Source organism: Chlorocebus sabaeus, chromosome 9, assembly GCF_047675955.1.
Source record: "Chlorocebus sabaeus isolate Y175 chromosome 9, mChlSab1.0.hap1, whole genome shotgun sequence".
Taxonomy (NCBI): domain Eukaryota; kingdom Metazoa; phylum Chordata; class Mammalia; order Primates; family Cercopithecidae; genus Chlorocebus; species Chlorocebus sabaeus.
In genome coordinates, this window is record NC_132912.1 from 5,930,717 (window position 1) to 5,947,326 (window position 16,610).

The following is a 16,610-nucleotide window of genomic DNA, read 5'->3' on the forward strand; positions in this document are numbered from 1 at the left end:
TTCTCTACTAAAAATGACAAAAATAAGCCAGGCATGGTGGTGGGCACCTGTAATCCCAGCTACTTGGGAGGCTTAGGGAGGTGAATCACTTGAACCCAGGAGGCGGAGGTTGCAGTGAGCCGAGATCTCACCACTGCACTCCAGCCTGGGTGACAGAGTGAGACAACATCTCAAAAAAAAAAAGATCCAAGGGAAACAGATCAAAGTAACACTTCACTTTTATGAAGGAAATAAATGATGGTCAGACAGTCTTCTAGGAATAACAGAAACCCAGAATCCTTCAGCCAGGTAGTCAATGTCAAGGCCAGGTGCAGCGGTTCATGCCTGGAATCCTAGCACTTTGGGAGACTGAGGTAAGAGGACTGCTTGAGGCCAGCCTGAGCAACATAGACCTCCATTTCTAGCAAAAAAAAAAAAAAAAAAAAAGCCAGGCCCAGTGGTGTGCACCTGTAGCCCTAGCTACCGGGGAGGCTGAGGTAGGTGGATTGCTTGAGCCCAGGAGGTCAAAGCTGCAATGAGCTATGTTTGTTTCACTTTACTGCAGCCTGGGTGACAGAGTGAGACTATGTCTCAAAAAGAAAAAAAAAAAAGAAATAGTCAAAGGGAGGGTAGGGTTACAGAATTTACTCAATTAACACAAACTTACCCTCCCAGGCAGGATTATTAGGGAGCCATTCTGTGTGTTTATTGTACTGGACTGCACTGCAGTGGCACCGTACAGTTGCATGCTGTTTAAACTGCATCACCTATCTTATACTAAGACGTAGATCCAAGGGACTGTTGACTCCAAAATCAGTCCCCATTAATGGTGAAGAAATACATGGGTATTATGGGTATTGTTTTTTAAACTCTAGAAATGTTTTAACTAGAGGTAGCATTTTTAAAGTATATATCTGGTATTCTCAAGGTAGCTGAAACCTTGAAGATTAAACTCATTTATGTAGATTATTCTGATGTTCTAAAATAAAATCAGCCTTTGATACTTTACCTTTGAAATCAACTTCTAAATCCGGTTGTTAACAAAACCTGAGTCATTTATTTTATATATAAAAGGTGCTTATTTAGTAATAAGACAAATGTCATTTCTGGTTGCCTTGTTAGGCTATAATGCTTTTCATTATTTTAATAAACGATACAGGTAGTTCTGTGGAAGTATCCTTTTTTTAGTAATGGCTATTTGTAAATCTTTCAGAACCTTCTGAGGAAAGGAGGCCATACAGAAATTGAACCTCAGCACTTCTGTCAAGCTTTCCACAGAGAGGATGATACACTAATCATCATCATCAGAAATGAAGATATATCATCACATTTGCATCAGGTAGGTTGGAAATACCTTTCTTACAAAGAAATGTATTCCAGGCACATAAGTTGTTCTGTAATGATCAGACTTACCACTCTTTTTTTTTGTGTAGAAGAGAAGCTAACAGACATGTTGGGCCTTTAAGTGGGAAGATAGTGTATCACAGAATACTGCAATATTACCAAGTTATTTATAGGGCAGATAGTTTAAAAAAAACACACACACATTAACTAAAGGAGACTTAGGTGTGAGATGGCTACATTTTTTCATCCAAAATATAAATCTGCATCACTTGATGTCTAACAATAAGAAATCTTGCCTTAAAAGACCTTTTGGAAATTTTCTGAACCATTATATTTACCAGCTAGTTGAATCAAAGTCATTGCTTGTCTCAGGAAGACCCAACTGTGGACAAAGGCTGGGTGCATCAACCTGCCGTTGTCAGCAGGCAGCCATCAGTGCTGGCACCGAGGGGAGCTGGCGACGAAGGAGGTGAAGTGAGGTGACCTGACTGGTTCCTTTTCAGTGCCTGCAACCTCAGATGTGCTCTCTTCCCTCATGATGTATTATTTCCAACCTTTGGTAGTTTGAGACCTTTTTTTAATGAACTAATTTTGATGAGTTTGCAGTCCCTGGTGATGATGAGCTCAGTTAATATGCCTCATGCAGGGCAGAATGACCAGTCGGTAATCCAGGTTAAAATATTTTCAGCGGGCCGGGCGCGGTGGCTCAAGCCTGTAATCCCAGCACTTTGGGAGGCCGAGACGGGCGGATCACGAGGTCAGGAGATCGAGACCATCCTGGCTAACACGGTGAAACCCCGTCTCTACTAAAAAATACAAAAAACTAGCCGGGCGTGGTGGCGGCGCCTGTAGTCCCAGCTACTCGGGAGGCTGAGGCAGGAGAATGGCGTAAACCCGGGAGGCGGAGCTTGCAGTGAGCTGAGATCCGGCCACTGCACTCCAGCCTGGGCGACAGAGCCAGACTCCGTCTCAAAAAAAAAAAAAAAAAAAAAAATATTTTCAGCGGCTCCTGAACCTTGACTCTCTTGGATAAAAAAGCAAGGGAGTGTCTAAGAAAATATGCCCAGTGAGCCTCTCTTCACGGGGGTCCTTTTCGTGTCATGCAGATTCCTTCTTTGCTGAAGCTGAAGCATTTCCCCAGTGTCATCTTTGCTGGAGTAGACAGCCCTGGAGATGTTCTTGATCACACCTACCAAGAACTGTTTCGTGCAGGAGGCTTTGTGATAACAGATGACAAGATATTAGAAGCCGTAACATTAGGTTGGTCTTTATTTTCTTTTCCTGTTTCTTTGAAGTCAGATCAGCTTCTCACCCAGTGACCTAAATACTGTTTCATCCAAAACAAATGATCAGCTCTAAAGAATATCAGTTGCCCCCTACTGAGGGCATAATTTCTGCTGTCTGCTGTGCTATTTTCATACAGTAATTCTCTTATAGCAATGCTTTTAACCTCTTTTAACTGATTGTTACCACCACACTTGCTTCTGAGTTCCCTCCCTCTCAGTAGTGCAGCTAAAATCAGGATTTTATTATATTTAGTCCTTTCACTTGCCAAGTCAGAGCAACTCTATATTAAATTTTTTGCTTAAAATCAACCTTCATTTCTGATGTCATCACCCCTACCATCTTGATGTCACAAAAATCTAAAAAATGGCTACTAAGCTTATTTAATCATCTACTTGAAAACTCATACTTTACTTCTCTCAGGGCACTTTTATGCTAAAACCTGTGAACCTGCCTCGACTGTGATCGCATTGGAAGTGATACCACTTCTAGATCAAAGGCAGCATGTACCTTAACCAGCGTGACTTCTACACAGAAATTGGGATTTTAAATATTTGTAGGCACACGTCCGTAATCCCAACACCTTGGGAGGCCAAGACAGGAGTATCCTTTGAGCTCAGGAGTTCAAGATCAGCCTGGGCAACACAGTGAGATCCCATCTCTACAAAAAAATAAAAATACTAGCCAGCTGTGATGTGGTGGTGTGTGTCTGTAGTCCCAGCTAAGGAGGCTAAGGATGGAGGATTACTTGAGCCCAGGAGGTTGAGGCTGTAGTACGCTGAGATCGTGCCACCACACTTCAGCCTGGGTGACAGCTGAAATCCTGTCTCAAAAAAAAAAAAAGATTCTGTATTTAGAAACTTTTGCCTCCCATTTTTCTACTGCAACTGGGCCTCCTGCTTCTCTTCTGTCACACAATTTGTACACAGAACTCTAGTTGCTGGTGACCACTCCACTGTGTTCGTGTCTACACAGTTACCTCCCACCATAGTGTGAGCAGGTGGGACCAGGCTGAGGGGCTTGTGAGAGCAGAATGCTGCCCAACCACATAAGCGACAGTGATGGTGTGTAGTCTTAGTCCTTTTCTTGTTTTACAAATCATCATCACTGGGCTTGGCATGAGCCAAAAGCAACCTTAAAGTTGTCATCATCTCTTGCTGAGTTTATTCTGTTTTGTAGTCCAACTGAAGGAAATTATCAAAATCCTGGAAAAACTAAATGGAAATGGAAAATGGAAGTGGTTGCTTCACTACAGGGAAAATAAAAAGCTAAAAGAAGATGAAAGGTAAGGACTTGCTGTGTGTATGGTTCCTCCTGCCCCGCTGGGGAAGGGGAGAAACACCTCGTGTTCCATGGGCTCCAGCGTAGTGCTGCAGTGGAATGGCCTTCATCAATAAAGAGGTTGAGGGCTGCTGGCTCTGTATTCCATGAAGGAAGCTATGTGCTGTGATCGTAGCCAACAGTATGAGGCATGTATTTATCTAGACTAACAGAAGTAAGGGAGTCAAACTTAGCAGTCATGAAATGCCCATATTGTATTTAAGCCCTACTACTACAAACTGTAAAAAATATATGGAACTTGTACCATTAATGCTTTTTTGGATACTTACAAGTTACCACCGTTTTAAGGAGAATGGAAAAATTAAGACCATAATAATATCCTTAATTCAATTGTACCCTAAAATAAGAGGCTTATAAATGTACAAACTTTACTAAATCTAAAGCCGTAATTTGTAAAAGGAAAAAATCCTTGGCTGAAGAGAGCTGGGGCTGAGAGATGCCTCCACATTCTCACAAGCAGGACCAATTGGAAAAGCAGACCTGACAAGTGCTTGTGAAATGAAGATCGCAGGCGCTGTTAGGTGCGTCCGTGATCTCATTCGGACTTCATCCCAGGAGCTAGATAGCAAATCATTGCTTTCATAATGCAGAATTGAAGCAGAGTAGATAACACAAATGACCAAGGTGAAGCAAGTACTAAGTTTTGAAGCTGGGTTTCAATCTCAGAAAGATGAAACGACTTGTTAGCTGCATGTGACCTTTAAGGAACAGAATCTCAGAAAGCTTTTCTCTTGGAGTGGAGCTAGCGAAGGAGAGAAGGAGCACAGGTTTCCTTGGCAGGAAAGGAGGGTGCAAAGGCTTCAGCAGGTCAAGGTATAACCAGTTCACAATGGACTTCAATAACCAGCACTTCAGGGGAAAAAACGTCAACTTTGGTAAGTAGATCACATTTAAGGTTCTGACATACCACAGCACACCTATAATAATAAGCATAAATTAATCTAGCACTTCTAGGGCTTTGGGTAGAGAGAGTCATGTCACTTTACGATGGGGATACAGCCTGAGAAATGTCATTAGACGATTTTGTCTATGTGCAGACATAGAGTGTACCTACACAAACTTACATGGTAGAGCCTACTCCTAGACTGCAGACCTGTACATGTGACTGTACTGAGTACTTGTAGGCAGATTTAATTCAATGGTGGTATTTGTGTGTCTAAACACAAAAACGGTTCAATAAATTACAGTGTTATAATTTTATGGGACCCCCATTGTATATGTGGTCTGTCATTGACTGAAACATCATTTTGTGGTACATGACTGTACTCACTGCTCTTGGCACTGCAGTGTGCTCTTCAAATTATACCACTCTGGCATTATGTAACAGGCATGATGTATTATTGAGAACTCATCAGAAAACTCTTCATATCCTTTGACCTTTTGTGGAATTTACCCAAAATTCTTATTGCAAAATCAACCTCAGTTCCATCTCTAGGAGGGAGATATGCAGACTACAATTAAATATTTTAAACTTTATACAAAATATTGCCCACCCAAAACTTACACAATAGAAGTAAAAAGTTTCTATTCATAGAAAGAAAGATGGCATAAAAGTTGGTGTCATATAACTATGTTCAGTATGATGTCATAAAAAATGTATACAGGAGAAAGTGAAAGGAAATTGGTTCATGATGTTAAGAGTGATTATCACTCGGGTTATGGGAATGGGTGTGATTTGGGTTTTCTCCAACAAGCGAGAGAACGTAAGTGATGAGACTAGAGAGATGGAGTCAAAAGCAGAGACAGAGATGTTAAAAATTTAAACATGCTGAATTAACACATTTTCCTAGTAGTGACAGAATTTTCAGGGAGGCAAGAAACCAAGAAAATTCTGGCTGCTACCTAATTTTAATGAAGTTGGTGATTAACCCGCAAGGTATGAGAAGCATACATGTGCATTGCTCTACAAATATACAATGCAATAAGGCCCACTCGAAATTCATGAAAGGCTTGCCAAGCCACATGGCTTGATTGGTCATAGAATGAGGCCTATGTTTAAAATCCACATTTACAAAAGGAGTAGGTACAGTTGTATGTTTTGAGGCAACCAAAGTGTGTCATGAAAAAGAACATCAAGAAAGGCAGAGGATCTCATAAGTTTGAATGGTTAAACTGAAGGCAAGAAAAAGTCCTAAGAATAAAACTGAAAATGAATATTTTAATATGCCTATGTATCTTTCAGAGTCGATTCAACTGCACATAAAAAGAACATAATGTTGAAGTCATTTCAGAGTGCAAATATCATTGAATTGCTTCATTATCACCAGTGTGACTCTCGATCATCAACAAAAGCAGAAATTTTGAAATGTTTGCTAAACCTGCAAATTCAGCATATTGAAGCCAGGTTTGCTGTCTTCCTAACAGGTAATTCACAGGCCCATTTTACTCAGTTAATGCCAAAATTGGTCAGCTCTAGGAATGTCCAAGTTGAGCCATTTAGATACCTGACCATTTAGATACCTGACGAATAGTATCAGGTATTTAAATGGCTTGGCATCCCATGGATACCAGAATCACCCAAATCTGCTGATGCTGAAGCCCTTATATAAAATGTAGTATTTACAGGTTAACTCCACAATCCTCCTATATATGTAAATCAGCTCTAGATTACTTACAATACTCAATACAGTGTAAATAGTTATACCTGTATTATTTTTTAAATAAATACTGGGGCTGGGCGCAGTGGCTCACACCTGTAATCCCAGCACTTTGGGAGGCAGGTGGATCACTTGAGGTCAGGAGTAAGAGACCAGCCTAGCCAACATGGTGAAACCCCATCTCTACTAAAAATATAAAAATTAGCCGGGTGTGGTGGTTCATGCCAGTAGTCCCAGGTGCTTGGGAGGCTGAGGCAGGAGAATGGCTTGAACCCCAGAGGTGGAGGTTGCTCTTAAAAAATTTGTGGGGCAGCCAGGCACAATGGCTCACACCTGTAATGCCAGCACTTTGGGAGGCCCAGGCAGGTGGATCACTGAGCCCAGGAATTTGAGGCCAGCTTGGGCAACTTAGTGAGACCTCATCTCTACAAAAATTGGGAGGTGTGGTGATGTGTGCCTATAGCCCCAGCTACTCAGGGGGTTAAGGCAGAAGGATTGCTCGAGCCTGGGAGCTCAAGGCTACAGTGAGCCATCATCACACCACTGCACTCTAGCCTGGGCGGCAGAACAAGACCCTATCTTAAAAAAAATAAATAAATAAAAGTGTTCAGAAAAATTTACGTAAAGAACCATAGTTATCATTTTTCAGAGATTTTCTTCAGTATTTTCCCCACCACCCCTGATGGAGGCATCTATTCCCAAAGCTTCAAATCTTTTCTTAGCTTGGAACCCAACACCTTTTCTCTCCCTACCTGCCACACGAGGAAGTTCCACAGATTTTTTTAAATAAAAAAACCAGGTCCTGCTATGTAAAAGTACATTAATTAACTGAAAGTTTTGTTTTGTTTTGTTGTTGTTGTTTTTACAGACAAGCCTACTATCCCCAGAGAAATCTTTGAAAATAGTGGAATCCTTGTTACAGATGTAAATAACTTTATAGAAAACATAGAAAAAGTAGCAGCTCCATTTAGGACTAGCTATTGGTAAGAACACTTTTTAATGTAACTTTCCCATGTGAGTTGGAGCTGTTGATGGTAAATACTGACATTTGTGTCTAAGGGAAACTTGTTTACATATTTCATGCTATAAATTTAAAGTGTTTAGGGATGGAATTGCTATTTGGCATAAATAGGAATTCCTAAATGAAGAAACCATATACTAAAATTACCCATTTTATCTGATGTGCATTTTCACTTGCTGTTAACTTGGATTGCCAGTACGGAACATAATGTAACCTTAGAGTGCATAGGAGTTTTCCCCGTTAGAGCATCTCACTTTTGAAATATACTTGTTCATATTATTTTAAGAAGTTCTTATCAATTTTGTGTTTCTTCAGGTGACTCAACTACAGCCTGCCTGGATATGGATGATGCCAATAGAAAATTAGTATTTTCCCTTTGGAAAACTTGTGAACATGTGAATACACATGTGAACAGTCTTATATTTGAAAAAATCAATGTTCTACAACCTGGAAAGTTTTCATTTTCTGTATTTTGCTGAAATATGTCACAGTGGCATTGTAGTTGTCTGTTATCTTTGGGTTGCAGTGCTAGATACTGTTTTAAATTATTTTCATTTTAAACAAGATGCCTTCTAAGCTATTGAGCTTAATATTAAAAATAAGAATTCTACAACATGTTTACTTAGTTGGAGCAAAAATAAGTCTATTTTAACAAATAGCTTTGTTTTTGCATGCCTAATGTCAGAAAGGCCCATGATGCACATTATGCTCTGTTTTAAAGGTTTTACCATCCTTGTAAAAACTATAATCTTAAATGGTTTTATTTGCTGTTATACAAACAACACTACATAAACTTAAAACATTTTTTCCTAAATGGTACAAATTTATAAACTATCATTTTTCACTTACGGTATCTGTAAATACTACACTACAAAAATCAGCTTTCTGAGAAAGAAATAATCATTTATTTATGATATTGAAAATTTCTACAGTAAAAACTCAAAACCACGCAAAAAACATTTGTAAGATACATGGTATCTATTTGGAGCAAAGGCTTTTTTGTAACTAATTTGTTTCCTTTTTTAAATAAAGAGAACTAAAAATCATCTCTTTCTGCAATGATTTTTATAGCAGAAATTGACTCATCTGGAGTGCTCTAGCAATTTTTAGGCCACTTAGCAGAACAGTAAGCTTCCACAGGAAACCTACACTTCTGTCCTTTGGGCCTGGCCTGTTCTGTTCTGTTTCTGGGTTCTTTCCCTCCCAAAGTCAAGTACACTGAGTAACAGGTTAAAGAATGGCAATTTCACCTGGCCTTTACAGGGAAGCTTCTTTCAGAAGTCATTAAGTCGGTTTTTATTATTCCTAAACAAAAGAGCTTTATTTTCTCCTGAGTAGGTTTTAGAGTTTTAATTGTTGACAGTTTTTCAGTTACTAATAGAACCGCAATCATTTCATTTCATTTTTCCAAGGACAGGAATCTATTAAGGGAACCATTAACTATTCAGTACAGTGAATTACTGCCAAATTACTAAGGAAAAGGAAAGTGAGCAGTTATAAGCTGCCAAACACCTATCTGCCTGAAATACGCACCTTTCAGGTTGGACCTAGTAACACTCACCTCCCCTTGCTGAAAAGCTTTCCAACACCCACGAGGCCATCTTTCTCAGTTTCCATGCTACGTTTTCTGCAACTCTACTAATAACCAAACCATATCATGTGTTAGCCAAACTGAGTCATCCCAGTAACTACTATTATCATCTTTGTCTCCACTGGCCTGGCACACAAGGTATTCAGTAAATATGCTGAATGAAGAATATGAAGATGTGTTTTTTCCTTTTCACTTATTACTAACCCAACTTGGGCCTTTGCCTGCATGGGAAGAGAAAAAGTCTTGCTGGAACTAGATAATTTTATCATACATGTAAAGCAGTGGTTTTCAACAACATCTGGAGACATTTTCGGTTTTCATTCCAGGATGGTGCTATTGGCATCTAGTGTGTGGAGGCCAGGGATGCTGCTACAATCAATTCTACAATGCTAAGGCTGGTCCCTTCAGCAGAGAATGATCCAGCGCAAAACATCAGCTGTGGGAAGTCAAGAAGCTCTACCATTTTGGCAATCTAAACAATCTACATCACCACCCTAGTTCCTTTAACACATCATCTACCTTAGTCTGTGTCCTTCATACTCTGAACAGTCTTTATCTGTGGTAAACAACAGCATCTGCAGTGAGGCTCATCACTGTCAGGGGAAAAGGCCTTATGTGTAAACACTTCATCATTTCAATTACACGAAAACTATTAGAGCACCTATTCTACCTGACAATTCACTTACTCCCTTACAATTGCTGCTATAAGCAAAATGATTGAACACTGTATTTTTTCTGCATAAAGATTATCAGTCTAGTAATTGTGTTGAGTCAAGAATAAAATGAGGTCTACTCACAGGGAAGCCAGATGACAGGAGCTGCTGTGATCCATCCAGATCAGAAGACACCCACGCTTTCCACTGCTGAGCACCTTCTGACTGGCATTGACTCCAGTGCTACTAAAGGAAGCACAGCAGCTGTGACCCTTGCAATCAGGACACACAGACCAACACTGGGCAGTAGTTTCCACAATTTGGTTTTATTTTGCAGTACAGAAATCATTTGGAGCCATTTTGAGACAGAAGTAGAGGCTCTGTCAAGTCAATACTGCATTGCAGCTTGGTCCACTGAAGAAGCCACGCCTGAGATATAAAAGATGCTCTACACTTTACCCGCTTTATGTTTGCTTCCTCTCCCCTTTTCCCTCATCAACTTTATTAGGTTAAAACACCACATACAGGCTTTCTCCAAATGACTCCCTATGTCTGGGGTTTGGTTAGAATTTTATGCCCACATAAACCAAACTTGTGGCTATGCTATTTGGGCCCTGCCATAACATTTGACATAATACAAAATATAAAGTCATAGGGAAAACTTCTGGATGCCGTCCCAAACCGTGGATTATTCAATTTAGAATCTCCTGAACCTCAAGAGGGTAGATAGCACACAACCTGTATGGATCCAGCTCTTGAGAAGCAGAAGCACACAGCTACACTGATTAAAAGATACAAATACTGTCTCAAGTTTTCTGTATTGGTATCCCAACGTTTGTTTAAAACTGATCCTTCACTAGGGGGAAAAAAAAAAAGCCAGTTTGGTTAAATTGAACAGAATGTAACTGCCAATTCTGAATAGCCACTCCATGAAAACAAGTTAATACATAATATTAGAAAGATGAAGGGGAGTATTTACTGGCACACAGCGCTCTTCACTCTCTCCATTTTGATTACAAAAGCAGGCCTTACAATATTGATTTCATATGCATTATTTGCCAAATTTTAAATGTGTCCTAATTAGATAATAACATGTACTGCTGTTAGTCTTCGCCATAGATGTCATTTTTCTTGCGCTTCATTTCCTCAAAGTCAAATTCTGATCCTGTCATCCTCTTGTAGATGTTTTTAATGTCATCACATGTTGTCTCAAAATGAGTGGTGGCATCGTATGTGCGGGAAATAAAGATCTGAAAACAAAAATTACAAAGACTTCAGATATGGAGGGATGTCTTCCAGTGAAACCTGCCCATATCCTTTTACACCTCCATACTCACCTGGCTTTCCATTCCCAAGTCTTTCGGTACCAGGAGGTCACTGATGCTAACAAATCTGGAGGGAGAGAGAATTCAGTCAGGTGAGCTGGTCCTACACCTGACCGCAGCTCTGCCTGAGATCAACTGAGAGGTACAGATGACTCCCACAGAGCAGCCAGCGGCTACCTGCCTTGCCCTCACATTCGTCCCACCATGGTGGAGCCACAATCAAAAGGCCTCAGTTTGCATCTTGGCAGATATAAAAAAACACAACTCACTTCTGTTCAATTGGTTCCAAGAGCTCCAAAGCTGGTCTGATTTCCTTCTCGGGCTCCTTGGTTTCCACGGTTGTACTAACTATGGCAATGTACTTCCCTTGTGCTGCTACATTGTGCGCAAAGGAGATCATGCAGACATAGATATCTAGAAACAAATAATAACAGCTCACTGCCTCAACTGTGTCCATGTCATGAGGTGTAAGTTAAAATTACTCTCAACAGGCAAGATCTTCTACACTTAAGTGCTAAACTGTGACAGAGCTGGATGTAAAGTACACAAATATTTGACAAGAATTTCTTTTAACCTACTAGAGAATAAGAATTTAAGTGGTAGCAAACTGCTGAACTTTGGAATGAGATCTCTTAACAGCTCTGTCATACCTAACTAAAAAAGCTACCAAACCATATTAACTGTTCTAGGAGATTCTTCCATTCTGGACCTTGCATTTGGAAAGGTTCTGAATGGCTAAGAAAGGATATACTTAGTACTGATGGCCTCATTTACTTATTAAAGTAATGTAAAATTGCAGGATCCACATAAACCACTTCTGAGTTGGCATAACTTGATAGAATTCTCGATTAGACTTGGTCTGTATACCACTCATCCAATTAATTGTGTAATTTCCAGAATAGAAAAGCATTTGGATAGGAGAGCATTTAAAGGCAAAAAAAAACACAAACAAACAAAAAAACTATGGGACCTCCTTTATTCTTTCTATACTCACAAGGCCCCAGGACCGGCTTGGGAACCTTTCGGAAGATTTAAGTCCAGTCCCTTTGTTCTACAGATCATCTTTTGTGATTGGTTTGTATGTTTAAACAGTCTGGCTCTATCACCCAGGTTGGAGGCAGGGATGCAATGACAGCTTACAATAACCTGAAACTCCTGAGCTCAAGTGATCCTTTCCCACCGCACTCTCCCACGTAGCTAGGACTACAGGTGTGTGCACCATGCACGCCTAGCTTTTTTTTTTTTTTTTTTTTGTAGAGATGAGATCTCACTATGTTACCCAGGCTGGTCTTGAACCCCTGGCCTCAAGCAAGCCTTCTGCCTTGGCCTCCCATGATTTCATTTCTTATATGGGGGGGAAAAATCATAATACAGATAGCTCTTACCTGTCCCATAAAGCCTGATTACCCTTTTTAAGCTGCATTTTAGATAAAAATATTTGGGGCTTCTAGTTGAAAGGAAAATGGGAACATCGAAGGGTTACAAACAACTGGCTAAGACAAATAAATTAGGACTTGCAATTTTAGAGCCATGTCCTGATCACAGAAATGAAAGGTAGACACTACTAGAATCAAATGTAAGTACTAAGATTACAAATAAGGACACAGAAGCAGCTATATCATTAGCTCAAGAATATACTCGGGTCAGTTAACTATTAAGCATAAACCTCCACAGGCACCTACTGTTAGAGCTGGGAGACCCAGGGTTCACTAAGCCCAGTCTGTTCATTCTGCAGATGGACACAAGTCCAAGGCTGGCTCCGAGTCGAATCTGTCCACAACACAATGCTGCCAGACCAGGAGGAGGTACAATGACGACATTTTTTCCCCATATGTAAACCAATCTCTGTTCACTAATACAGCATACAAAATTAGGAATCTAGGATACAACACAAAGCAAAGTATATCTTACAAAATTCTACCGACATCTGCTGGTCTTCAAACCTCACCTGACTTTCGATTGACTTGGTTCTGTGGAATAATGATCTGGCAGGAGTTGGCATCATTGGTGTTCTTGATGGGGTGGCTGAGGATGCAAATAACTCTGATCACCTGGCCCACTTTTTCTACCCGATCTTTTACATAGCTGGGGTCACAGATGAGCTGCTTACAACGAGCAATCTATAATAAAGCATTTAAGAAGACACTGAAGCTGACAAAGATATATGGAAACACATCCCATGTTCATAGTTTGGAAGACTTAGTATTGTTGAGATATCAAAAACCATCCTAAAGTTCATACTGGTTCCCAAGGGATTGAATTCTGGAACAACCAAAACAATCTTAAGAACAGCAAAGCTGGAGGACTCACTCACTAAAAAGCTACAGTGACCAATTCAGTGTGGTACTGGCATAGTGACAAACGTATGTACCAATGAAACAGAAAAGACAGCCAGAAATAAACCCTCGCATCCACAGTACAGTGATTTCTGACAAAGTTGCAAAGACCATTCAATGAGGGAAAAGCAGTCATTTCAACAAACCGTCCTGGGAAAACTATCCACATGCAAAAGAATGAAGTTGGACCCTACCTGACACCACAAAAACTAACTCAAAATGGAATAAAGACCTAAATGTAGTATCTAAAACTATAAAACTCTTAGAAGAAAACAGTGGAAAAGCTTCCTGACGTTGGAGTTGGCAGTAATTCCTTAGATCTAAAACCAAAGACATAGGCAACAAAAAGACTTCATGAAAATAGGATTTCATGAAAATTTTTAAAATTTTGTGCACAGCCAGGCATGGTGGCATGTGCCTGTAACCCCAGCTACTTGGGAGGCTGACAGGAGAATTGCTTGAGCCCAAGACTTTGAGTCCAGCTTGGGTAACACAGAGCAAGACACTGTCTCTCTTAAAAAAACAACAAAAAAATTTTTTGCATCAGAAGACACTAATCAAGAGTTTAGGCAACTCACAGAATGAGAGAAAATATCTGCAAATTATATAGCTCATAAGGGATTAATATCCACAATATATCAAGAACCCCTAAAAACAACAACAACAAACCCTGATCCAAAAATGATCAAAGGGCTGGGCGCAGTGGCTCACACCTGTAATCCCAGCACTTTGGGAGGTCAAGATGGGCGGATCACCCGAGGTCAGGAGTTGGAAACCAGCCTGAACAACATGGAGAAACCCCATCTCTACTAAAAATACAAAACTAGCTGGGCATGGTAGCGCACGCCTGTAATCCCAGCTAATCAGGAGGCTGAGGCAGGAGAATTGCTTGAATCTGGGAGATGAAGGTTGTGGTAGCCAAGATCACGCCATTGCACTCCAACCTGGGCAATGAGCAAAACTCCTCTCAAAAGAAAAAAAAAAAAATCGAAGGACTTGAATAACATTTTTCCAAAGAAGATATATAGGTGGCCAATAAGCACATGCAAAGATGTTCAACATCACTAATCATAATTTCAGTGAGATACTACCTCACAGCCATTAAGACTGCTACTGTCAAAACAGAAAATAAGCGTCAAGGATATGGAGAAACTGGAACTTCTTGTGCACTACTGATGGGAATGTAAAATGGTCCAGCCACTATGAAAAATGGTATGGCAGTTTCTCAAACATTAAAAACAGAATTACCATAAATCATCCAGCAATTCCACTTCTGGGTACACACCCAAAAGAACTAAATGCATGGTCTTGATGAGGTATTTGTACATCCATTTTCATGGTAGCATTATTCACAGTAAGTAAAACATGGAAGCAATCCAGGTCTCCATTGAAGGATGAAAGGATAAGCCAACTATGGTCTATCCATACACTGGAGTATCCTTCAGCCTTAAAAAGGAAATCCTGACACATGCGGCAACACAGATGAGCCACGGAGGCATCACGCTAAGCGAAATAAGTCGCGAAAAATACTACGTTATTCCATTTATATAAAATATAGTAGCTAAAATCATAGAGAAGGAAAGTAGAATGGTGCTTGCCAGTGGCTAAAAGCAGGGAATGAGGAGTTATTACTCAATTGGTAGTTTCCTTTAGAAGAGGAAAAGTGACGGCGGGCATAGTGGCTCACACCTGTAAAATCTCAGCACTTTGGGAGGCCAAGGTGGGTGGATCATCTGAGGTTAGGACCAGACTGGCCAACATGGGGAAACCCCGTCTCTACTAAAAATACAAAAACTAGCCGGGCGTGGTGGTGCGCATCTATAATCCCAGCTACTTGGGAGCTGAGGCAGGAGAATTCGCTTGAATACGGGAGGCAGAGATTGCAGTGAGCCAAGATCATGCCGCTGCACTCCAGCTTGGGTGACAGAGTGAGACTCCATCTCAAAAAAAAAAAAAAAAGAGGAAGTGTTATGGAGATGAATGGTGGTTGTACAATGAAGTGAATACATTTAATACCACTGAACTGTACACTTAACAATGGTTAAGATGGTAAATTCTGGCCGGGCGCAGTAGCTGACGCCTGTAATCCCAACATTTTGGAAGGTTGAGGCAGGTGGATCTCCTGAGGTCAGGAGTTCGAGACCAGCCTGGCCAACATGGTAAAACCCCGTCTCTACCAAAAATACAAAAATTAGCCAGGCATGGTGGCAGGCGCCTGTAATCCCAGCTACTCAGGAGGCTGAAGCAGGAGAATCGCTTGAACCTGGGAGGCGAAAGTTGCAGTGAGCCAAGATCGTGCCACTGCACTCCAGTCTGGGCAACTAAGTGAGAAGAAAAAAAAAAGAAAAAGAAAAAAAAAAAAAAAAAAACCGTTTATCTCTATCTCCTAAACAGCTATTATGCTGAAAATACAAGCAGTGTTACTGTCCCTGATGAAGATCTTCCGGTGGAACATGATGTGGAGATGGAAGATAGCGATACTGATGATCCCAACCCCACAAAGGTGGGTGAAGTCTGTTGGACCCATGTGGTAAACAGTGCTATTTGCACTGATATGCCTGAGAATTAAGTTAGCATTAACAAAACCTAGTAATGAACATGTCAAACAAAATATGACTTCTTTTGTGCTTTGTAACTTCATTTAAAGTAGATAAGCCAATCACACTATGAGAGTCAAGATGAAATGGGGTTATAAAGAAGTTGCCTAAAATATATGTTCAAAAGACCCAATTAAGTAACAGTTTAGAAGGCCAGGCACAGTGGCTCATGCCTGTAATTCCAACACTTTGGGAGGCTGAGGTGGGTGGATCACTTGAGGCTGGGAGTTCAAGACCAGCCTAGCCAAAATGGTGAAACCCCTTCTCTACTAAAAAATACAAAATTAGCTACGTGTAGTAGCGTGCACCTGTAATTCCCACTGCTCAGGAAGCTGAGGTAGGAGAATCACTTGAACATGGGAGGTGGAGGTTGAAGTGAGCTGAGATCACGCTACTATACTCCAGCCTGAGCGGCAGAGCAAAACGATTTGATGTCTCAAATAAATAAATAAATAACATTTTAGTAGATAAAACACACAAACCTAACATCACCCAGCACAGGAATTTACATCCTCAGGTGTATCACGACTGAGGGCTGTGGG

General features: G+C 40.6%; 2 protein-coding genes across 18 annotated transcripts in view; one reads left to right on the forward strand and one right to left on the reverse strand.

Moving 5' to 3' along the window:
• The window catches only part of TASOR2 (transcription activation suppressor family member 2), a 79,329-nt gene extending 70,717 nt beyond the window's left edge, over positions 1–8,612 (forward strand). For 14 of the 17 annotated variants that reach the window (XM_037983295.2, XM_037983297.2, XM_037983308.2 and 11 more), the window contains 6 exons: positions 1,193–1,318; positions 2,430–2,583; positions 3,787–3,892; positions 6,131–6,312; positions 7,414–7,528; positions 7,882–8,612. In XM_037983295.2, coding sequence (XP_037839223.2) covers positions 1,193–1,318; positions 2,430–2,583; positions 3,787–3,892; positions 6,131–6,312; positions 7,414–7,528; positions 7,882–7,885 — 687 coding nt within the window. In that variant the 3' untranslated portion in view covers positions 7,886–8,612. Of the gene's footprint in view, positions 1–1,192; positions 1,319–2,429; positions 2,584–3,786; positions 3,893–6,130; positions 6,313–7,413; positions 7,533–7,881 lie in introns of those variants that run through there. The other 3 variants (XM_037983296.2, XM_037983299.2, XM_037983303.2) reach the window with 1 other exon arrangement.
• Positions 8,613–10,117: 1,505 nt separating this feature from the next.
• GDI2 (GDP dissociation inhibitor 2) overlaps positions 10,118–16,610 on the reverse strand; it is a 46,710-nt gene continuing 40,217 nt past the window's right edge. Inside the window, exons 8-11 of the mRNA XM_008002175.3 lie at positions 13,084–13,255; positions 11,405–11,549; positions 11,148–11,202; positions 10,118–11,060 (exon numbers count right to left, since the gene is read on the reverse strand). Coding sequence (XP_008000366.1) covers positions 10,914–11,060; positions 11,148–11,202; positions 11,405–11,549; positions 13,084–13,255 — 519 coding nt within the window. The 3' untranslated portion in view covers positions 10,118–10,913. The remainder of the gene's footprint in view (positions 11,061–11,147; positions 11,203–11,404; positions 11,550–13,083; positions 13,256–16,610) is intronic.